Consider the following 23,322-nt stretch of genomic DNA (forward strand, 5'->3'; position numbering starts at 1 on the left):
GGTGGGCGGGCACAGGCCAAGGGGGCCGCCGGGCGCTCTGAGGGGGTGCGGGTGGCGGCCGTGCTGTGCGGCGTCTCAAAGGGCCTGCTTTGGTTTTGCGCAGCAACTACAGAAGCTGAGACGGAGCCGAGCCTCACCCCCAATGTGATGCTCAACACGGAGAGCAGCGAGGGATATGTGGTGAAAGTCAGGGGGCTGCCTTGGTCCTGCTCCACTGAGGAGGTGCAGAGGTTTTTCTCCGGTAAGCAGAACTATGGGGGGATAGAGGTCTGGGAGAAGGGCTGGGCTCTGTTGTCAATTCTGGGTTCCTCCTGGGGGATGCTTTGGCAGTGGGAATGCTGCAGTGAGCAGTTCCAGAAAGCATTCGGGGCACTTCAGTACCCAATGAAGTTTGCAATGCAACGAGTGCCTCAGCTAGCATGCAGTATGGAAAGCTATGCTTTTGCTAGCAGAAACTAGACACGCAGGAGCTTAGTCTGTGAGTTGCTGGGATAGCCACAACTGCCTTGGCTTGTTGAGCAGCCAGAAGAGATAAGTTTCTGTTTTAAAGGAAACTTCAAAATGCTTGCTTTAGGTTGAAATAAATAGTTCTTGGTGCTGTCCTAATAGGCTCTCTTGTGTTAAGTGTTTAGTGTGTCGTGTCCTTCCTGCAAATTATTAGCATCCTGCAGTAATAAATAGTGGTGATAAATCCATGCTTTCTTCAGTGGCTAGAGGTTTTAAAGCTGCTTCAGGAGTTTGGCATATTGGACTTGGTTCTGATTTAGTTCATTATGCTTACACTGATTATCTCCTTATTTCACTTCATGCTGATGACAAAGTCTAAGTCAGTTACGATCAAAAGCAGGTAGCACATTCAACTTGACTTGAGGCAGCAAAGCTTTGAAAATAGCGAATTTGCATTTATTCTTAATGTTTTACTAGTCTTCAGACTTGACAAGAAGGGTAACTTCATTTTAGTTAGTCCCTTAGTTTATCGGTCACTATAAAAGTTATAGCAAGAATACTGCTGCTGTTGTTGTCTTGCTATAATTTGATAGTTGTTGTTAGTTTTTTCCTTTTAGAATATCTGAAACTTTTGAAATCACAGTGTTCTTGTAATAATTAATTCTGGCCTTCCTGTTTCTTTTTCAGACTGCAAAATCCTAAATGGGGCTTTGGGTATCCGTTTCATCTACACCAGGGAGGGCAGACCGAGTGGAGAAGCATTTGCTGAACTTGAATCAGAGGAGGATGTGAAATTGGCACTGAAAAAAGACAGAGAAACAATGGGACACAGATATGTTGAAGGTTTGACTCAGTTGGTCTAGTAACTGACTAAATGTGTTTGTGCTTGATGGGTTTTTGGTTAATTGCTTTTCTGTCTCTAAAATGCATGTGAAAGGACAAATGGACTTGTGTATCATAAGTTGACTAGTTTCGAGGCAAATGGCTTTTTAAAACTGTTGTGTATTCCAGAATGCATTAATTCTAAGTGCCTTTTGCAGTTTTCAAGTCAAACAACGTTGAAATGGATTGGGTTCTGAAGCATACTGGTCCCAACAGCCCTGATACGGCTAATGATGGTTTTGTACGTCTTAGAGGACTCCCATTTGGCTGTAGTAAAGAAGAAATTGTGCAGTTTTTTTCAGGTATGTGGGATAAAAGTAGTAGCTGTAGCACTATTGGTCTATGTTAAAACAAAACAAAAAAAACCAAAAAACCCACCGCGGATTGCCCAGTAGTACTTCCAACAGCATACTGATGAGTATTAAAAGTAAATAAGCAATTCTTCATTAGTTATCTGGGCTTGAGGGATCAATTCCTAAAGTACATGTTTATTAAATAATTGAGGGAACTCCAAAAAGCTGCTCTAACTTATACTTAGCGGGACATACTGTTCCAAGTAAGGATAGCAGAAAACAAGTGTCTTGCTTTCTAAATTAAAAGTGAACCATTCAGATGGGAGGATATTTCCACCCACAGTCCTAGCTGGTTCTCACTGCTCAGTGAAGGATGTAGAACACCCCTACTGCTGGGCTCAGTGCAAGGAGCAGGATCTGAGGAAGGGCATGCATCGTGCCTGTGACTTCTTTAAACATAGATTTAGTATTGAATAAGATTCCAGAATAAAACAACCTGCTGAACTCTACCCAAGTACAGATTTCCCCCCCTCACTGCTCCCCTTCCTAGGGGGGGAACCTCCCCCCCTTGATGTTATCTAGCTTAAAGTTTTTATGGTCTTGTATTGACTCATTCTCACTTTTTTGCAGCTGTTGTATGTTTTAGGAACTGGAATACTATTACAAATGCCTAAGAATGAAATCTATTGATTTTTCTAGGATTTAACTTGGTAGTATTTTCAAAGTAGTAGATTTCTAAATGTGAGTGTTAAAATTAGCTGGAATGTTTTGCTGTAACAAGATACGATTGAGCTTACTGTTTTGCTTTAAAATACAGTAGAAATATTTCCAATTTTGCAACTTCAGAACTTGTTTTTTGTTTTCTGAATCAGTAACGTATTGTGAACAAGAGCAATTCCAAAGCATGTGCATTTTAAGTTGTTTCTTTCTTACGTGGTTAAGTGATTCAAGCTTTAAAAACTGTTAATGTGCTTAATATACAGAATGTGCCTCTTCTGTTCAGAAACTAATACTTTTGAAATTACCTCATGATTTTTCCTTAATTCAGCACTCCTAAAGATAAAAAAAATTAATGCTGAAACTCGATGTTTGCGTAAGACTAATTATTTTACCTGAGTGCCTTCTAGTAAAAATACTTGTTATATATAAAGCTGTTTAACTTGCTGTGTTTGAATTTAAGTTATCTTAAAAAGTTCATCTTAAATACTTTCACAGAATTGAAGAGGTTTGTAATAATATGTGAACTTCTTAATGCACCCTGCATTAGATGCTTTATCTGAGGAGTTGTCCGTGACACTCAGAACGTTTCTGTGCTCTGCAGGGTGGGTTAAGAATGTAAACTGAATGGTATGTGATCGTGGATCTCTTTTTGTTGACATGCTTTTTCTTCTAGTGTTCTAGAATCAACATACCATTCACTTACAAGTGTTAAAATTCTGGTGTATTTAAAGCTATAAGAAAAACTCATGACTGGGCTTGTGATGTTAATATTGCCCCCCTACTGGGGTTATTTGTCCTTGGGTTGAAGGGTTGGAAATCGTGCCAAATGGGATAACATTGCCGGTGGACTTCCAGGGGAGGAGTACGGGGGAGGCCTTCGTGCAGTTTGCTTCACAGGAAATAGCTGAAAAGGCTCTAAAGAAACACAAGGAAAGAATAGGGCACAGGTGGGGATGGATGGTTGGTTGGCTATGTCACTTTTCTTATGGTAAACAATTAAATCCATATTCTCTCTTCTGAAAGTGTTAACATCCGACTAGAAATAGTGTTTTGGTCTTTAACTCGGTGATAAGTCAAGGTATTGCTAATGTGCGTGCGACGCAGACTGTTTGGATCTACCCAAAACAAAAGATAAAATTGGGCTAAGCCTGAGTGTGCTTTGGAAACTTGGTAACACTGGAGGAGTGCAAAACTGATAGCTTGAAAGCGATGAAGTTGAGAGACTATGGCTTTAACTTCTCAAATAGCACCAATTATGCCTTTAGCTCTAAAGACATGCACAGTACTCTCATTACCATAAGAAAATGTGATACTTTCTAAACTTGTTTTATAAGTTGAAATGTAACAAATTTTCTTACTGTATTAATCTTCAATGTAATAAGCATAGCTTTCAAGAAATTGTCACAAAGGGTTTTTATTCTATTTTACTTGTGACTATTTTTCATTGAAGCATGCACTTTTTGCCTACGCTGAATCGCTGAAGCATAGGCTGGGTTCACTAGCACATGCAGAGCTTTTTTGTAGCATCCTGATGGGTTAAAATCTTGGTGGAGACTGGGTTTTTAACCCTCTGTTTACATTGCCACATGAGCAACACAGTGCTGAGTTGAGCGGACGTCAGTCCCTCCTATGTTTTTTGACTAACACTTTAAATTGGGGGGAGGAGGGTGGGGAATCAATATTGCTCCCCCACCCTTAAGGCTGGGATACTGCGGAGTATGAGGAGCATGTAAACCCTTCGGTAATTGTAATTTCTTGAAAATACACTGATTTGAAAGTAACGTAGTGCTTGTAATAATCTGTCATTGCCTACATAATGTAAAGAAACCTGGCTTAAAATATGCCGCCAGTTTCGAGGCTATGACTAAATGGCTTGTTTTAATGTGAAGTTGTGAGGTATTTGTGGAAGGCGTTAAAGACTGACTTCTTCCTGTGGAAACACTTCTAGGTACATTGAGATCTTCAAGAGTAGTCGAGCGGAAGTGCGCACTCACTACGACCCTCCACGCAAGCTGTTGGCAATGCAGAGACCCGGTCCTTACGACAGACCTGGTCTTACGCGGGGATATAACAGTCTTGGTAGAGGAAGTAGCTTGGAAAGAATGAGGCGCGGAGCTTACGGAGGAGGTAAGTATACGGAGTCCAAGAGGGAGCTGCTCATCTCAGAAGCAGCAACACTTGGACCTGGTAGTGTCTTCCCTGCTTTGTAACTACTGGTTTGTATGTGTCCTCGGCTTTATTTCTCCTAGAAGAAATGGAACTTCCTAATGCTAGTTGTCTGCAGTGTGTTTGTGTGTACGTACTTGAAATGAACATGTTGTCCAATCTATTTATAGGTTATGGAGGTTATGATGACTACAATGGGTATAATGATGGCTATGGTTTTGGTTCTGATAGATTTGGAAGAGGTAAGATTTCTCTAATAGGAATAGTAACTGAACTTTCGACACGTCTCAAAAGAAACTAAAATACATCTGAAAGACCTAGAATGGACTCTTTTCTCTGCAGGAATGTCGGACCACAGATACGGCGACGGGGGATCCACCTTCCAGAGCACGACTGGCCACTGCGTCCACATGAGAGGTCTGCCTTACAGAGCTACGGAGAACGACATCTATAACGTGAGTTCCAAATCTGCTGTTAAGTGCATGGCTTTAAGATGCTGCGATGGTTACTGGATGTGTCAACTGCACCGCAGTTAACGAGCGTTCCTTTAGAGAAAATGGCTTGCTGTAAAACCGAACTGTCGCATTGGTGCGTTTTAATCAGTGTGACTGTTTCGTATGTAGTTCTTCTCACCTCTGAACCCTGTAAGAGTACACATCGAAATCGGACCGGATGGCAGAGTAACTGGAGAGGCAGACGTTGAATTTGCTACTCATGAGGATGCAGTGGCCGCTATGTCCAAAGACAAAGCAAATATGCGTAAGTACGACTGTTCTGAATACGCGGCTTTAGGGAAAATGCAGCACTGCGTGTAGTGCATCTGCTGTAGCTGGAATGCCAAAGGCTTTACCGCAGCCTTACTTGCAGCGAGGCAAACTGCGTGTGGGTTTGGTGTGAAACGCTCTCACGGCAAAACTTTCTTTTTCCAGAACACAGATATGTAGAACTCTTCTTGAATTCTACAGCAGGAGGAAGTGGTGGTGCCTATGGCAGTCAGATGATGGGAGCAATGGGTATGTGTAAACAGTCTAACTGCACTTTTGAACAAGCACTTGATATTTAATGAAGCTGGCTGATTTTATACAGCTCCTGCTTATTCTATGCCTGGCATAAAAACTGAAATTCAACATTCTGTCTTAATCACACAGTCAAGGAATCGGAAGGGGTAGTCCAAGATTGGAACACTAGCACATTGCCAGGTATATAAACCTTTTGGGAATGCATTCAAACAATGAATAGGTTGGATAAGCTGTGGTGCTGAATGTGGTGCGTCTGGTGGGACGAGTGGCTCCTGGGAAAGTGCGGTGGTGTGGAAGTGGAGTGGGAGATGCCTGTCCTTTCTTCTCCTTCCCTCTCCCTTTTTTTTTTGGAGACCAGAACATAGTCTGGTGATGGAGGATGTATCTGTTGCATGGGACCTGCCATTCAAGCCTGGGCTTGGTGGTGAGGGAAAATCTATCTGGAATTTGGGGAAACTGTCTGAATTGCTCTAGCAAACTCCAAAATTGTTTGAAAAAATCTAAAATGTGTTTGCAGCACAAGTCTAAAGCCGCTGTTGTATCTATAAAGCAGATACCCTTCTTGATACCGGGCTTGCCTGGCTTCTCAGAAACTGTGGTGGTGGTTGGTTTTGGGGGGGTTTCTTGAGGGCAGTGGGGTGGGGGAGGTGTGCGTGTGTAGATACACAGCTGCTTTTACAGTATTTTGATTACAAAATGTTTGAAGTCTAATGCTGATACTTTAACTGCAGAAGAGCTTTGTGGGAGTATAGGCAAGCAACGAGGTGAAGAGCAGTAGTTAGGCTTAAGTAGAAGTCTGTTGTAGCACTGCTGTGATGTGCAACCGGTCTGGAACAGCAGTAAGTCTGTCAGGACTGTATAGGACCGAGTGACTCGGTTAATGAGTCGGCACGCCTCCAAAAGGGCTGGGTGCTGTCCTGGGCAGCGCTCTCGTGTGAGGCCACTTAAAGCCAACTTTGAGACTCTCAAGGCGTATGTTGCATACAACAGCAGATTGACCCTGCTACCTATAGCGCATAGAAACGGCAGAGGTAAAACCTTGCAGCAAGTGCTTGAGAATCGTGAGCACTTGCTGTAATTCTTACAAGTTTGTGGTGCCCCTTGATTGCAGGGGAATGTCTTTAGAAACCTGATCACTTGCCTTGAGCTGGTTTCCTTCCGTACTGAGGAAGAAAGCTACCTGGGTGAGGGAGAGCTAGTGCCAGAGTACGGGGCTGTTAGTTTGGTGAAGGGTGGATATGTTGATGATGAGCAGACTTTCTGACAGGTGAGCTCTTAACGTTTTTATCCTTAACTTGAAAGGAAGCCAATCCAGTTACGGTGGTCCAGCCAACCAGCAGTTGAGCGGGGGTTATGGAGGAGGATATGGTGGTCAAAGCAGCATGAGTGGATATGGTAAGAGCATTTCTTCACTGTTTCTTAGTTGGGCTAAGTGCAGCTGGCCGAGTATGCCTTAAGGTGCTGCTCACTGGTGTTGAAGGGCCATGGTGCAGATGGGGCAGCACGAGCCCTGAAAGTTGAAGATGGGCTATTGTGAATTTTGGAACTAATGGAGAACCAGGGGGGAATAGATTCAGTGCAGGAGCTTGGAGCTGAGGGGAGGAAATGCGGGGAATGATTCTGAAAGGGGTAGGAAGTGCCAGTTTCCAGATGTCCATTACTCTGATGACTTTGTATTGTCTCAGTGTGGAAGCTGGAGACCAACCTGGTTTAAGTACAGGAGTACAAACGGGAAGGTACGTGGGAGGCCGGGTGCTCTGCGCTTCCACGGAACAGTGATAGAAAGCACTGAGTTCAAAAGGAGGGCAAGACAGAGCTGGCTCTTTCATTGAACAACCAATAAACTTAATTTTGGGTATGGAGCTGTGAACTGACACTCTGCAGTATTGGGCACAGTAGGTGGTGTTTACGAGGTGGCCCAGCAAGGACAGGCGTTGGGGGAATGCTGCTTCGAATCGGCCTGAACCAGCTGTGAACCTGCTGTCGGTTTTCCCCCTCAGACCCCGGGAGCCAGGGCGCCATGAACAGCAGTTACTACAGCAGCGGGAACCGCGCGTCCATGGGAGTGAATGGCATGGGCGGCATGTCGAACATGTCCAACATGAGTGGTGGCTGGGGAATGTAACCAATCGCTGACTTTTGGTCAAATCTTTTTTAAAAAACAAAAAAACAAAAAACTAAGTTTAACAGTTTTGCAATACAAGCTTGTGATTTATGCTTTACTGTAAGTGAATTCAGGATTGTTATTTTAAAACCTTCCAGGTTCGGTATTTTTGAACATACAGAAATGAACATTCATCTAGGATGTAATAACCAAGTTGAGTAAAGACTATAACTGTTAAACAATTTTGAGCGTTTCTCAAGTTAGTTTTGTTGTAGGAGTGTATTTAAGCAGTAAGCGTATTTAGGTTAAAGCTGTTTGAATTACGTTAAATGTTGCTCTTATACCATATTACATCAACACTGTTTTGAATACATGTTGAAAGAGACATGCTTTTTTGTAAAGAAATGATTTAGGAGCTGTGTCTGAAATTCAAAGTGAACATTTGGCATGTTAGTTCTAGTTTATTTCTTTTAATATCCTGTAAGGCACGTTAAAGCTTTTTTTTTAAGTTAATGGGGGAAACGTGTTGAGACGCAATACGGCTACTTTAGGATTTTGGTCTTGGTGTTCGTATAAAATTCTGAGGCCTTGATTTAATCTTTCATTGTATTGTGATTTCCTTTTTAGGTGTATTGCGCTAAGTGAAACTTGTTAAATAAATCTTCCTTTTAAAAACTGGAACTCACTCCTTCTTGACCTCCCGCTTGCCTGGTGTAGCTACCCCTGCAGAAGTGCCACTGCGCTCCTGTCTCCTCTGTGCTCGTGGTTCTCTAACATGCACCTGCCGTGAGCATTGTGGCTACTCCTAAGGCGAATCCTCACCTGAGGGCTGGCCTTGGGGGTGTTGAGGTGACAATGGGGGGGTAGCGAAGAGAACCAGCCCTGCAGGTGCCAGACATGCTGCAAGGCTGTGACATGACCAAGGTCATGGCGTGGTCTCAAAGCTGCAGAGGGAGGCAGAAAGGCAATTCTGTATTTGCTGGTAGTCATCTCTCCTTTGGAGCTGAAGTGCTGCACCAGTGGGTGCTGCAGCTCAGTGCAACCATGTTTCAATAAATTCCGCTTGTCAAACATCATGCTGAAAGATGCGGTTTTATAAACAGCTTTGTTACAGCTTTGTTACAGCTTTGAGCACTGGAACCAACCTCCCCTGGAATAATACGGAATCTGCTTCCATGTATTTGCCACAGTAAATTTATTTGCCCTTTCTCATTCCCTGCTCTTCCCAAGGGTTAAACATTTGAGGTCCTTTTCTGCAGTGAAGAAAAACCTGTCTTGTTTTGCAGCAGTGGAGCTAGAAAGGGTTAAACCTGGAGCACTTCACCCTGCAGCCACTGGTGTCCTTGCCCTCTTAAAAACCTGCTTCGAACTGGAAGCTGATGGCAGTAACAAATCATGGGTGGAGCAGGTTTGGATACAAGAGTTGTGTCCCTGCTGAGCTTCCAGCAGAGTTGGGGGGAAACTGAAGACCCAAACGACAGAGCAGGATCTCACTGGGGTTTGTACTGCTGTAAATGAAGCCTTTGAAAGAAACAGCCTGTGTGCGATCGCATGCTCCCTTCAGCCGAAGAGCTGCTGTCTCCTGTGGCACTGGCCAAGCAGCATGGGCGCTCTTGGGGATTCACCCGGCTGGCTCTGTTAGTAAGGTGTAACCGGACAGCTGCTACCTGGACGCAACAGCAGCAGAGCTGGTGTATTGCAGACTACTTGTGCACCAGCCTGCCTCAGCCCTGAGGGCAACCTTGCTCAGGGCTTGAGAAAATGACATCATTGGCAAGAGACACGCAGGAGTCAGTAATAGCCTCGCTGGTGAAGGCAGCTAAGTGTCCCTGCCGTGTCCCTGCGCGCCAGAGGCACTGCCTGCTTTTTTTGCTGGATCTGAGCAACTGCCCTGCCGTGTCCCTGCGAGCCAGAGGCACTGCCTGCTTTTTTTGCTGGGGAAGTACGGAAGCAGTTAGCTGCCTCTGCAGAGCACTGGCTTTATCTGGCACCTTCCAGGAGGATACTGTGCGCGTGCACATGTTGGTCGGTTACTCTAGATGCATTTCAGCAGCTCTAGCTGCAGCCCTCGACGTGCGTGGCTGTACAGGAACATTCTCTTCTGGGATACGTGGCTGACAGCTGTCGGAAATCAGAACTTCAGTCTTGCTTTCAGTTTTTGCAAAAGGCTTTTATTGTGTAACTACCATACCGTGGTCACAGCGACTTTCAGAACAAGTGACTCCGCAGTGAACTGAAGGCACGTTCATCGACACCTGTCGTAAAGCTCTTTCTACGGACAATTCATGACTTTTCTTCTCTTTACTTAGAGCAAATACAAAACTGTACACTAACCCGTGAAACACACAGGAGCACCTACAGTGAAGGTACAGAGGAACTGAAGTTAACGTGCAGAAAGACAGCGACGTCTAGAGGGATCAAATAAACATAGAAATGCCATATACAAATTTTAATACAAATATCTATAAAAAGCAGAAAAGTGAATTTGCAGTTTAGTTTCAAATAGAACTCTAACGGAAATTACAGTTGGTTTAATTTTCTTAATTATTCCAGTTGGAGAAACATTAGCTTGCATAATCCCTATGAATTATTTTACGCTGCTCTGTCTTACAGTGGCAAATACTAGAGACCAGACAGTCTGCTGCACAGAAGATGCCTGGAATTCAGAATTAAGAAAATAATGGCTACTTTTCCAATGTTAAAGTGGTCCTGTCAAGGTTACGAAAGCCTTAGGAGGAATTGGACGAACACCGCTGAAGTAGCAAAGTGTGACAAGTATCACAAACACGGACAGGTTTAGGATACGATGGCAGTGCAAGTTCATTACTGGAACAAGTGTTGCAGAAGATGTCCCCACAGTTTCTGCAGTGATGCTACAAACAGAGAGTTAGAATAAGCACAGCTGCCTAAAAATTGAGCACCAGGAAGAGATAAATCAGACCTTTATCAAAGCTTTCGGAGTCCGCTGACATCATCCTCCACTTCCCGACAGGCCCAACCCTCCCAGCAGCACTTCCTCCTGCGCAGCAGGCTGAATGCGGAGCAGTGTGATCCCCACACAGCCCGGCTTCCCTCCGCGACCAGGAGCTGCCCGCCCCCGGCTCACAGGCGGAGCAGGCCCGGCCAGGGGCTGGAGGAGCCGCTCTGCCGCCATTTCGCAGCTCTCCGGCACGCCCTGCGTGGATCGCCACACAGCCAGGCCCAGGCTTTCGGGAAAGCGCACGCAGGCCCGGCTCTACGCAGAGGAAAGTGCCTGGGGCACCAGTGCCTGCCAGGCGCCCCGTGCAGGCACAGTGCGCTGTCCCAAACCACCGAGCAGGACCCCGGCAGCAGTCCCCTGCGGCTGAAAGGCACAGCACGGCCTGTCAGCCTCCGGTCCTCACTGCACACAGGTCAACAGGGAAGGGAGATGAACCGCATCACGAGAGAACACAGCCTGTCACAGCTCCCCACCAAGGAAAGGGCCCAAGCAGAAGAACATTATTTTTAGGATGGGAAATACCAAATTACTTCTCTACGTAGTTATCATGCCGACACGGTCTGGAATTGAAGCAGTGTCGGGTCTTCCCTAGCGAACTATGCAACAGCACAATTTTTGTTTTGATGTGCAAAAAAGGAAAAAAAAAAAATCCACTGAACACCACTACCTTCCTTCTCGAGATAGAGAATTCCTTTTCACATTGCTTGCAGTGTGTTGCTTCATCATCCTTCAGCCAGGTATGACCCTAGAAAATTGGAATGAAAACGTCACTGTAGAGACAAATAAATTTATAAAATAAAATTCAAAGGCAGTTTACCAACCTTGTTGGTATTTTTCAAAAGCCACCTTTTAAAGTCAGATAACCGTGGTGAAATTTGAAGGTGTTAAATGAAATGCATATGCTTAGTCAAAACATCCATGAGATGTAGAGTACCTTTAGCGCTTTATTTACTTCTTTAATATCTTCCATCTTCAACTTTGATCTGGGGGGGAAAAAAAAAAAAAAATTCCCTCTGCATGACTTCACATTTAGTTGTGTTCAGTTTTACCTGCCATTCCACCGTCCAGCCACTGAATCTAAACTCTAAATTCTTCAGTCAGCTCCCCGTTACAACTCTGAACTGCCCAGTATCACCAGGAAGCTTTGTCACCTTGGGGTTTGCCCCCTTTTCAAGTATATTCAGAAGAATGTGGGAGAAGCACAGTTCCACTGTAAGAACTAAGCATTTACTGTATTTTTTCCGGTCTCAGCCAGCTTACTCGTGCAAGGATCTTCCCCTGCTTTTATTTCATGGCTGTTTAGTTTCCCATGCGTAGTAATGGCCTCCTAAAATTCTCATGTTTATTGATTTTTATAACTGGATGCATTTTAAAACTATTTGTTTTAGTTTGGTACTCCATCCTCCAGGTTACGTCACTTACAGGAGTTCAGTTCCTAGAACTTACTGGCTGAGATGAAGTCCCATTTCTTGAAGAGCTTGCTCCTGCTCCTCACAGACTTTCTCTAACTGCTGCTTCTCATCTTGCAGTTTTCTCAGTTCCTATAAAATTAAGCACAAAATCAAGTTTTTTGTGTGCTAGGTTTGACCTATAACCTAGATCAGACAGTCTATCCAAACTACCCAAGCAGTTCACAAAAATAAGCTCCTTTACAAAGCTACCTATTTCAAAGGCTTGATTTTTAGAATTACATGAGTGAACTACCCATGGATTCTCGTAGAGCACAAAATCTGAAATCATTTAACCATATTTACCAGAAAGACAGGAAGATTTTCAGGCTTTAAACATCCTTGAACATAGCTAGAATGCAGCAGTCCCATGCCCACACGAGCCTATAGACAGATACTGGTGTACAATTGTGCCTTCAAAATCTAAACTGCTCGATACACAGGAGCAAACTCTCTTTAGATTAATAAGAATGTGCGTGCGTAAAAGATAAATCACATTCAGTCGTTCTGAATGCTTGAAAACGGGTTCTTATTTTATTACATACAGTTGAAAGCCTTCACACAGTCGCTGAAGGCTCTGAACTTGCCATTTCCTCCCTGAGCAGGGGTATCTCGCCATGGGACAGCTGATGAGCTTTTTGTCCCCAGCTATCCCACCTCAGCTTCAGCTGCTGACTGCTGAGTGGCTCAGGCACTCGCGCGGCTAAGGCAGGGCAGATAGAAGCCTCCTCAGCCACCTCCAGCTAAGCTGTTTTCATTGCCTGAGCCCTACACGGGGGAAGTGCCATCCTTCTCTTGGCACTTCATGTGCAGACTTGCATTATGTCAGCCAAGCTTTTGAAACCACTCAGAGGAGGAGAGTGGTACAGAAGAATTTACTCCACTGCAGAGGCAAACATTGCACTGGTTCTCAAGTCAGCTTTAATCCTGAACACTGGGCATGTTTGCACTGTGCGTACCTTTTTCAGTCCTTCCATTTGCTGCAATTCTGTTTTAAGCAGAGTGGTAGCATCCTTCTCTTGGTGTAGTTCTCTTTGCAAAGTTTGTCTCTGTTCCTTTTCAGATTTTAACTCCTTTTCCAGAGTTGAGCTATTTAAAAATAAGTCATTCTAAGAAACCCTAAAGCAGAAAAATATCCTATAGCACTTAAGGACAGCAACAATATGAGAAGAAGAAACCTTGTCCAAAAGAGGACAAAAACTAGAGTGGTGTTCTGGGAAAGGAAAGAACAGGGATGTTACGGCAGCAGACATCAAAAACTATATTAGCATTTTCAGGTCACAGAAAACAGCAGCAATAAATGGCTAGAAGAAAAAAGAAAAAAAACCCAAACAACCCAAAACCAAAATACCAAACCCAATCCCCACAAGTACATATTTGACTACCTGTGTTTAAACAGCCATGTTTAAAAGTGACAATCTACCCTGAAGTCTGAACAGTGAAAGAAGCATTTTCTATAGGTATTAGAAATCTTTAGAGGATTAACATTCCCGAAGAACACCAGGACACTCCTCAACCCCCAAACCCCTCCAAAAACCGCAATCCATTTAGGTGACAGTCACTTACATGCTCAGCCTACAAGCATGACCGTATCTATCTCCTGATTTAGTAAAAAAGCAATTGAAAGCTCCATTGCTAGTCAGAACGGCCAGATTTCTACTGGCACTCTGTGCTCTAAACTGGATGTTCTGGAAAAAGCATTTCGAAACCCTCATGCTAACTGTGCACGAGACAGAAGCACTGTGCTTTCCTAGACCTTGCATACTTCTGTCAACACTTGCTGAACCCAATATAATTCAAACCTACCCCTCTTTAGACCTTAACACAGAAGGAGCAGAAAGCACTTCTTAAAGAAATGGCAGAAGGGAAGAAAAAAAACCTGATCAGATTAAATACCATTTGCTATCCAGTTGGGACATCTGTTGCCGACAAGTGTCAAGCCTGCCAGCAAGCTCTTGCTTCATCTTGTTGCATCGTTCTTCCGCAGCCTGCCTTGCCTTTTCTGCATGCTGCAATCTACAAAGTAAGGAACATGTATATTTGTTGTCAATTCATATATTCCTTACCTACACCCCCTCATTTTGTTCTTTTAGATTTACCATACAGAACTTTACAAAAGCTTGAATTGAAATTCCTAGTGGAGAGGGGAAAAAAAAAAAAAAAGACTTTTGAAAGCAACTGTTTCTTCTGGGGAAAAAAAAACTCCCAAACCCCAAAAGCGAGAGTCACACCTGTTCTTAAACTAAAGTCAACATGTTTTTAAACAGCCTGCCTATGGAAAGAGCTATGGTTTTCGAATGGGCATGTTTGCCTGGGAAAAGAGAACAGGCAAGGGCAGAGGGTGATAAGGAGGAGAAAGGAAAAAGAACGTCATGCTGGCACGCATGCCCAAATGTCTCTAGGAGGTGTATGGAAGGTCATCCTATAAAGGTTTCAGCTGGAAACTTTCTACTGATTTCAAGTGCTGACTTCTTGAGCTTGTAATTATTACCTCTCTTCCATTTGTTTCATAGAAGACATCATCTCATTTGTTTTTCCTTCAAAAGAGGATATTGCTTCTGTTTTCTGTTGTAATGAACACTCTGCATTCTGTAGGAATAAGTGAATAGATATTCCAGGTAATATATTTTAGTTTTCTGAAGCACAAAGCGTTAGTGTTTAATGAAAGTCTGCCGCTAGATAAAGAATGTTTAGCTTGTTACAGGCGATGCCTGGCTCTAACTGGAATGTCCAAACAAAATGCTGATAATGCCAGAGCAGACACTCCTCAAGTTGTTTTGTTAAGAGCTCAGAAACAAACTTAACTGTACTAAGTTTTGGCCTATGAGATCAGCTACAAGCCAAAAATCTTCTCTTTAGAAATGAGCTTGAAGAAAGAAATTATCAGATTAAACTGACAGGATAAGAATATCAATTATGATTTGAACATAACAACTGCACTCAGTGGGCATGGAACCAGAAAGCCAAAAGAACTACAAAATAAATAACTGCTTTTGAAAGCAAAGGCATAGCTCAGCACTGGGGTTTCACTGGCCATTGCCTTGCAAGTTTCTGTGCATCTGTGAAGGAGGCAAAGGCCTGGATAAAGCCTGAACAGGCACCAGGAAACAATCTGTAAAAATTGAGAGAAATCCCCTCTGGATTTCTGGCACCGGGTATGGAGGGGAAGACTAGTTAAACTCGTATTTCATTAATGGAGACAAGCTCTGTATATTTTGTGTGAACACTACTACTCCATCACTTCCTCGTAGAAATGCCTATCAGTATATTTTTTGTCCAATTGAAAAAACACAAGACAAAATGCCACAATCCACCCAAACAACAACAACAAAACAAAACACAAAAACATCCCCAACCCCCTGCAATAGATATGACACAAAGGATGGAGAAAGTAAACTCTAAAAACTGCCAGGGTAGGGAAGAGACTGAGGAAGGAAGACAGGCCCAGAAAGCAAAATGTTTTTCATTTTACTTCTCTAACCATCTTACCTCTGGAGAGTCAGGTCTTATGCTAAAGGGGGTATAACAAAATACCTAAACCAATCCAACAACTTTTTGGTAGCTCCAGAGGCCAGCCTGACCACAGAGTTCCTCCCTCCCCAAATCCGGCCTTGCCTTTCCACCAGCTATAGCACTCAGCTGACCATTTGAGTACAGACTACAGGAGATAGACAAAAACAACTGATAGTTTTCTATTGGTTTAGAGAGGCTCGTTGGTTTTTTACGGTAAACAATGTTAAATGTGGTGCAGGTGAAAGGCAAGACAACACAGATGGGAAGGAGAAGCAAGACAGTTCTTGGCTGCACGAAGTAATTTTTTTAAAAGACTAATCATTCAGTAGTTAGAACAAAGGACCCTTGCATACACCCTCTCCCCTGTGAGAGCTCTCCATTTGTCTCAGCATTTGCTGGATGATCCTGTGGCACGCTACGCAGCATACTCAAGGAAACCCCCTTTCTTTCCAGACATACTCAATGTAATACCAATAATGAAGCATAATAAAAAAATTAAACGGTTTTAAAATAGATAGTCTTAAGAAAATTGTTGCATCTAAGTATTACTTCAGACACATATAAGTGCATATGCATCCCCAGTGCACAATTAATGTATAAAGACCCCCCCGTACAGCTGTTCTGTCTGTTCTCCTCTGTGTACATACCTGAGATTTGTGAAACATCTGCAAGTTAATAGCCTTCACTTCTTCTAACTGTTGGCGAAGTGCAACTAAAGTGTCTTGTTTTTCGTGAGTATCTTTTTCCAGAAGTTTCATGGCAATTTCCATTTCTGTTTTCATTCCAATTTGTAGCTCCAACTCTTTCTCTAGTTCCTTACAAAGAGATTTCCTAGTTACTGCTATGTAGTCATATGTCAGGGATAAGCAATTCCAAACCCCATATAACCCCATACACAAACTATGTATTACTCTGAGATAATACTGAACTATGATTTTACAGAAGAGTTAGGTCTCAAATAATACATTAAGTTAGTTAGACCAAAATACTATTTCAGCTCTCCAGATCAGGGCAAGGGTGCAGATCGGCTGGCATGAAGCGTAGAGCTCAGCGTGCAACTTAGCAGCCTGTCAAATGAAGCATTTCTCCTGGCAGCTGTTGACTTAGAGCCGTAGGCTTCAGCAAGCCTGGGCAGCCTCTTCACCAGTCACTAATTAGCAGTTCACTGTGCAAGTGTGCATATACCGTATTTTCCTCCATAAAGACAGTTGCCTCTCATTGTGTTTTGATCTTAGTCTCTGCTATAATAATGCTCGTAGGTTCTTAAACAGGGGAAGACCTTTTATTTTCAGCATTCCAAAAGCCCTGACTTCCAGTTCTTTACAGACACTGTTAACAATCAGTGTCCAGCGTCTTGCTTGCAATTCATTTATGAATTCTGAATAGCTGCAAAAAGTGCACAGCATACATCTTATATTTGTAATGCTACCTTAAAGTATGCAGAATCCTGTATCTTTCATTTCATTTTCTATAGTTAAGTTTTCTTACCAGCCTAATTTTTTTTTCTTCTTTCAACTGCTTCCAAACATCACTGTACATTTCATCAAGACCCTGGCGTGACTGCTTGTAAGTATCCAATTCTACTTTTGTATCCTCTTTTGTTACCTACAAGAAACATCAGCAAAAAAGCCACATAAGATCACAAAGCTATGTATTTAAAGTATGCCTTAAGTTGTTGTGCGTAACACAGTATTTCTTTATGCTATTTCAAGTAAAATCCTACTGTTTTACAATTAATAAGCTGGCAAATGTTAATAAGCTGAAATTTCAAAGAATAGAGCAAAAATAAAAAGAAACCATTCTAATACTTTTCATGCTTTCTCCCTTCTGCAAGTGTATGTTTAAGTGTGTAGTGAAGAACAGCAAAATCTAACACCTGTGCATACTATACACAGAAAGTGACCTACACAGTAGCATGCTAAACTGTGCTTAGCATTCCCGTTCAAAGTGCTTTTGAGAGCGCTAACTACAGTCCATCAAGAGAGATCACTTATTTTAAGGATCCTCATCATCTTTAAATAGGTGTCCCACCTCTACGCTTTTTTCACTCCGTTCACGAATTAATTCATTTTGTTGTTTTAACTGCTGCTGCTCTTCCTGAAGTGATCCAATCCGGTCAGTTGCTGCTGCAAGCTGTTTACAAAGAGAACATATCTATATTTAATCACTGCACAAGCATGCAACATCTGGAGGAATTCTAAAGTTAGTAGCTCAGCCTTTGTAGCAGGTGCGCTGCTCACTTCCCCTTTTGTCCCTTTCATTCTCCACAGAAGCTGCCCAACCCTTTTGCAGCCATACTCGCTGTACAGCCTAAATTAATAAGCCCACCAACATTTGTTCACTTGACTTCTGCTTCACGCCCTCATCAATTATTTTTAAATATTAACTGTGCAAAGACATGCATCCTAGCGTAGAAGGCTACAATCCACCACAGATCTGTGATCTGTAGTATCCATTCTGGTATGAACTAGCAGTCATATAGCAAGTCAGGGTTGACATTCACTGGCGGAACCTTATGGCATTTTCAAGTGGAGATACCCCAAAAAGTATTGGAAATTGGACTACACAGATACACTCTAACCCACCACCACAAAACCCAAAACAACCACTATCATGCATGCTGCTGGCTTCTATTTCAGTTCCCAGCTAGGAAAGATTTCCTAATTGAAATGTGATTCTTTTCCTTCTCTTTTATACATACACACGTATATGTGCAAAAGGAAGAGGGACAAGTCATGTTCGTTATAGTGGTATGATTACTTTTGGGTGGAGACACCAGTGCAAGACAAAAAACTTGATTAAGGAAACCCATCTAACAAATAGGTGCCCAAAAGCATTTTAACAGCTAACATAATGTAGAAGCTTTCCACAGAGCTTTCCCCATGAGCCAACTCATGACAGTCCTACCACTCCCCCACATTTCACTAGTATCAACTCAAATATTTTAGGTCCTAAGGTATGTTCTTAGGGAGTTTTGCCTGTGATGGAAAAGAGCTATGAGAAATATTTAACAGGCCAGACACAAACCTCTTCCTGGAGTTTTGAATTGGTCTTTTCTAAACAGTCTATTTTGTTCTGAAGATCTGCAACTGTGCAACTGCAGCAAGGAAAGAGACGCATAAAAACAGTACAAGTAGTGCCAATGTTCAACATTTATTCCTATCCTCAACCATACTTTTACCATTTTGTATTTGTTAACAACGAAATAATTTGGTGAGCTGGCAAAAACCCAGAGGAAGGACAATTGTCTCTCTTAAGCTCTGAGAGGACCATGCATTTGCCTACAGTTGGCAGCCTACTGTATTAGTTGGCAGCCCTGTTCTGGCTTAGCTTTTGCAGTCTCAACACCTCTCTGATGTTCAAGAGGGTAAGTGAGGCTGGCTCCTCCCACTGAGCAACCTATGGGGGGAGAACAGAGACTGTTCCTCTAAGGAATGAATTTCCAGATGCACTTGTAATAGTTTTCTCTTGAAAAAGTATCTCCAAAATCTTCTGTTAATCACTAGTAAGTCCCCAAAAAAGTCAACTGTTATTACACAGACTTGTTTTCTGCATTGCATATGCCATCAGAAGAGGTTACAATAATTAAGGTTACAAAATGAAACTAAGATTTTGGGAAAGAATCAGAAAAGGCATTTCAGTATCAGACAAAAATCTACAAGACTGACAGCTTAAGGTTACAATGAAACTAAGATTTTGGGAAACCAATCAGAAAAGGCAATATCAGACAAAAATCTACAAGACTGACAGCAGAGACATTCAAAGCCATACTGGAAAAGCTAAACAGGACAAGTGTCTGTACATTAGAATAGATGAAAATCCCACCTTAGATGTCGGTTAAGTTCCTCCACATAATGCTTCTGGTCAAGGACAGCCGTAATCCCTCCATCTCTAGTTGTAAAAGTGAGAATTTATTGATTGAGAAGAAACTCCTTCATTCTAAAGTGTTAGTTTGTAGTAGAGTTTTCAGCATAGACTTGCAAACTGCATTGAAACCTTTTCTCCTTTTCTTATATACTTGTGCCCGAGCTAGACTGGAAGCACGTTGAAACCTTTTCTCCTTTTCTTATAAAAATACTTGTGCCCGAGCTAGACTGGAAGCACTAGGGAGATGAAGCAGCTGTTCAGCTGCTTCTCCTCAGCAGCTGAACAGTAAAGTGCTCTGAAGCGCTGGAAGCACACAAACTATCAAGTCCCTCCATTCACTTCAGGTCTTCTAGATACAGCGATGCTAACAGTTGCAGTCTCTACTTCACCTAACATTTCACCTAAAAGTACTTTTTTTCCTCCATAACTGATCTCTCCCACAAAGACAGCTACTTAATTGAGAGCGTTTCTGAAACAGTGCTTAAAAACAAAGCAGTGATTTAGTAGTGGGTGACCTCGCAGATCATGTCTCCTAAAACCCAATAAAAACACATCCTGAAGTTTTGGGTGCTTTTAATTTGGTCCCAGCTCAAGACACAAACTCTCCAACGCTGTATTAGTAAAACTACCATGGGCTCAACCTTTGAAAGTTAGCACTTTTGTTTAGCTAACAAAATCTATTTTGAATTCTTTTTTTTGGATGATTAGAAGAGTTTAAGATCTCTAGCACTCATGTGCTCCCACAGACTGACAGGTTTGTTCTACAAAAAATGTAACAATTTATAATCACTAATTCACCATACGTACTGTTTGCCATCACTGTCCTGCGTTTCCTTAAGGTACAAGGAAAAATCAATCACTCCAACCTGAAAAATATATTTAAGACATCAACACACCTTCACAGTGCAATTCTGTGTAGCAGCAGGCATTACTTTATATTTGGAAAAAGGTAAATATCTGAAGTTTAAGTTTAGAAAGACAGATAATACCTATATTCTTCCCAGCTGAAGCAAACGTACAAGCTAGTGTTTGTTGTAAAAGCATCAAAATAACCACATTCAGTGTGCTCAGTTTCTAGCAGTTATTTGTTTTGACAGCATTTCCATAAACTGCTACTTAAAGAGATGGATACTTATGTACTTTGTTTTGATTCAATGTGGGAAACATGACAAGCTTCCACATTGGACATTCCTGCACTCCCCCCCCCCAAAAAAAAAACAACCCAGAAAAAGAACTTAAATCGTGCTTTCTAAAAACAAACAGTATCTTATGGAAATATGACATTTAAGCAATTCTTTGAGTTCTTATAAAGACATTAATAGTTAGCCATGTTCATAATTTGTAGAACAGGCAGGATAATGTCAACATTATTTTCTGCAACATTATCTTTTAAAGAACAAAAAAAGTTAATAATAATAAAATTATAGCAACATATATTTTTAATTTACAGCTTAGAAACAGAGTTAGACTTCTGCAATGCTATTGACCCATTTTGTCAAAGTTTACCTAATTCAAAAGTAAACCAGATTGGCTGAAAGAGGACATGGCCTCAAATTACAAGACACTCACAGTAAGTTAAGCACAGATTCATGTAAGGCATTTATTTGTTTGGACCTCAAATACCTCAAAACATTCCTTATACTCCTGGGCTGTTTCATTAAAGCAGCAGAGGTATGTGACATCACCCCGCCCACACACACCAAAGCCAAAAGGAAACCACCATTCCCCCTCAAAACATAAGCTCCCATAAGTCCCTAGCAGATTGATCTTGACAATGTATCTCTTGTAATTAGCTCAGTTCGTCCAATTTTTGATTTATCATAACACATTCAAATGCCCGCTTATGAAAACAATGGCAAACCCTGGCTGCATACCACATTTAAGAATTCTGGACCCATCTCAGTAAAGTATTTGTGGATGTGTATAACTGTTCTGTAGATGTTCTACTGGAATCTTCTACAGACTGATCTTGTTTAAGCTTTAATCATCACCTGGGAGTCCAAGTCTTCTCCTTTCAAGCAAAGGTTTGCATCAATAACGTTCAGTCCAACTAGCAGACCCACAATGACTGCTCCTTCCTCCTCCATCATCAACGCATCAGGTTCATAAAATTCACTGGAAGAAATATTATAAGGCATCACTGCACATCATAACAATTATAATGGTGCTTCCATCACTGAAATAATATAAATAGTAACGTAGTCCTTATAAAGCACCCTCTTTGCTAATTTATTGCACAAGGTGGAAGACGCAGAGCTCTCACAGAAAATACCTTACTTGTTCCTTTGCAGGTTCACTGCAAAAACAATGAACAACTTGCTCCTCTGCAGGTTGCAAGAAAAAGCTTAAAATGGTCAATTAATGACCTCTTACTACAGCAATGCAAGGTTTCAGTGATTCAGTGAATACAATCTACATATGTCTGTACTGTTACCTTAATAGATGCTTATGGTCCAAGAGTACTTTGAGATAATCTGCCAGTTTCTTTTGCATGAGTGCTAGATAAAGCCAAGCCCTTCCTCTTCCTACAGCAGTCCTAAAATGAAAAGTTGCATGTTTTGGTAAAAACAAAATGGTTTATTAACGAGACTTATACAATTCAAAATTCTCCCTTTACAAAGTGTTCCCTCCAGAACACAGAAGCATTTGAGTAAATCCCATTGCTTCAGTGAACAGAAAGTATATTGTAAAATCTTCCTAACTTGGAAAGACATACATATTTTCAACTACCACCATAACCCAACTATTGATGCATCCTAGCATTAAAACTAGTCTCTTTTCATCATCCTGAACTACCCAAATGAAATACTCCTAGCACATGCACAAAATTAGACAAAGCCATAAAAGTGAAGGAAAGAAGAAGAAAAAAATAACTGCAGAGTCTTCACAGATATTTTCTACCAAGCTTATAGAAATTTCCAAATGCTGTTTGTTAATCTGACAGCACTGTTTGAATCAAAAGCACAGAGTATTTTGAGATGTCCTCCTTAGCTCTTGGAGAAGTCGATGCCTCCCGCGTACACTGTTTTTCTCTTTGGGAACAAGATCTCATTAAGGAAGGCGACAGACTACAGGAAGGAGTCTTTTTCCCAGCAGTGTAAGTGAAATGCACCATCCCCAACAATCAACTTACTTCAACTCTGGCAGATTTTTAACACTAGTTGCTATATCTGATGCTTCAGGACAAAGTTTTTCCACTAGCTCCAAAGGACCAAAAAATGATTTGTTCTGTCCAATAAAAGTCTTCTTCACTAAAGGGAGTATACAGAGAAGTTTGTGAGGAAAAGTGACAGGCTCCCAACTCCAGAATCACAAATTTTAGTCTACGTTTTACTTTGTCTTACCAGCTCCTAATATGTCAATGAAAAGGGGGCATTAAAAACACCTTGACAGTTTAGAAGGCACAAAATACAGGGCGTATCAGAAGGTAACCGCATAGGTATATCTGTAATACTGATTAGCATCATACGGTGTATGTGATTAATATTAACGTCCTACAGAAGTCAAACTGGAGACACAGCGAGACACGACACAGACTCGTTTTATCTGCCTCTCCTCAGCGAGGCGGCCGGACCGGCCGCGGGGGAGCGGGCGCCCACCTTTCAGCCCGTGCTTGAGGCAGTGCTCCAGCACCACGAAGAACTGCTGCAAGGGAGGGAAGTCGGAGTCCAGGGTCCGGCCCAGGCTCAGGGCCGCCTGGATCAGGATTTTGATACTGAGCTTCATCATGTTCATGAGGTTGGCGCGCTCCTCCATGGCGTGGTATCGCGCACCTGGGCGGGGGCACACGGGCGGGGAAAGAAAAGCTGTTTTTAGAAACGCACTCCTCCTGACCCCTCACGGCGCTGACAAAAGCGGTGCCTCCCCGTCTCGGTCTCCATCT

The 23,322-nt window shown here is 42.3% G+C and overlaps 2 protein-coding genes across 6 annotated transcripts in view; one reads left to right on the forward strand and one right to left on the reverse strand.

Moving 5' to 3' along the window:
• HNRNPH1 (heterogeneous nuclear ribonucleoprotein H1 (H)) overlaps positions 1 to 8,313 on the forward strand; it is a 9,398-nt gene extending 1,085 nt beyond the window's left edge. The window contains exons 2-13 of one of the 5 annotated variants that reach the window (XM_009285867.2): positions 104 to 241; positions 1,135 to 1,290; positions 1,488 to 1,631; positions 3,151 to 3,289; positions 4,291 to 4,469; positions 4,679 to 4,750; positions 4,851 to 4,963; positions 5,132 to 5,267; positions 5,438 to 5,521; positions 5,657 to 5,707; positions 6,830 to 6,922; positions 7,528 to 8,313. In XM_009285867.2, coding sequence (XP_009284142.1) covers positions 104 to 241; positions 1,135 to 1,290; positions 1,488 to 1,631; positions 3,151 to 3,289; positions 4,291 to 4,469; positions 4,679 to 4,750; positions 4,851 to 4,963; positions 5,132 to 5,267; positions 5,438 to 5,521; positions 5,657 to 5,707; positions 6,830 to 6,922; positions 7,528 to 7,652 — 1,430 coding nt within the window. In that variant the 3' untranslated portion in view covers positions 7,653 to 8,313. The other 4 variants (XM_009285866.2, XM_019473854.1, XM_019473856.1 and 1 more) reach the window with 4 other exon arrangements.
• Positions 8,314 to 9,616: 1,303 nt separating this feature from the next.
• The window catches only part of RUFY1 (RUN and FYVE domain containing 1), a 17,283-nt gene continuing 3,577 nt past the window's right edge, over positions 9,617 to 23,322 (reverse strand). Inside the window, exons 2-18 of the mRNA XM_009285872.2 lie at positions 23,039 to 23,212; positions 22,573 to 22,690; positions 21,874 to 21,975; positions 21,431 to 21,554; positions 20,247 to 20,305; positions 19,398 to 19,463; positions 18,600 to 18,669; positions 17,604 to 17,705; positions 17,061 to 17,177; positions 16,220 to 16,387; positions 14,551 to 14,648; positions 13,956 to 14,075; positions 13,019 to 13,148; positions 12,058 to 12,152; positions 11,546 to 11,594; positions 11,279 to 11,356; positions 9,617 to 10,504 (exon numbers count right to left, since the gene is read on the reverse strand). Of these exons, the coding sequence (XP_009284147.1) occupies positions 10,361 to 10,504; positions 11,279 to 11,356; positions 11,546 to 11,594; positions 12,058 to 12,152; positions 13,019 to 13,148; positions 13,956 to 14,075; positions 14,551 to 14,648; positions 16,220 to 16,387; positions 17,061 to 17,177; positions 17,604 to 17,705; positions 18,600 to 18,669; positions 19,398 to 19,463; positions 20,247 to 20,305; positions 21,431 to 21,554; positions 21,874 to 21,975; positions 22,573 to 22,690; positions 23,039 to 23,212 (1,814 nt within the window). The 3' untranslated portion in view covers positions 9,617 to 10,360. The remainder of the gene's footprint in view (positions 10,505 to 11,278; positions 11,357 to 11,545; positions 11,595 to 12,057; positions 12,153 to 13,018; positions 13,149 to 13,955; positions 14,076 to 14,550; positions 14,649 to 16,219; positions 16,388 to 17,060; positions 17,178 to 17,603; positions 17,706 to 18,599; positions 18,670 to 19,397; positions 19,464 to 20,246; positions 20,306 to 21,430; positions 21,555 to 21,873; positions 21,976 to 22,572; positions 22,691 to 23,038; positions 23,213 to 23,322) is intronic.

The sequence above is a fragment of the Aptenodytes forsteri genome, unplaced genomic scaffold (assembly GCF_000699145.1).
Source record: "Aptenodytes forsteri isolate BGI_AS27 unplaced genomic scaffold, ASM69914v1 Scaffold54, whole genome shotgun sequence".
Lineage (NCBI taxonomy): Eukaryota > Metazoa > Chordata > Aves > Sphenisciformes > Spheniscidae > Aptenodytes > Aptenodytes forsteri.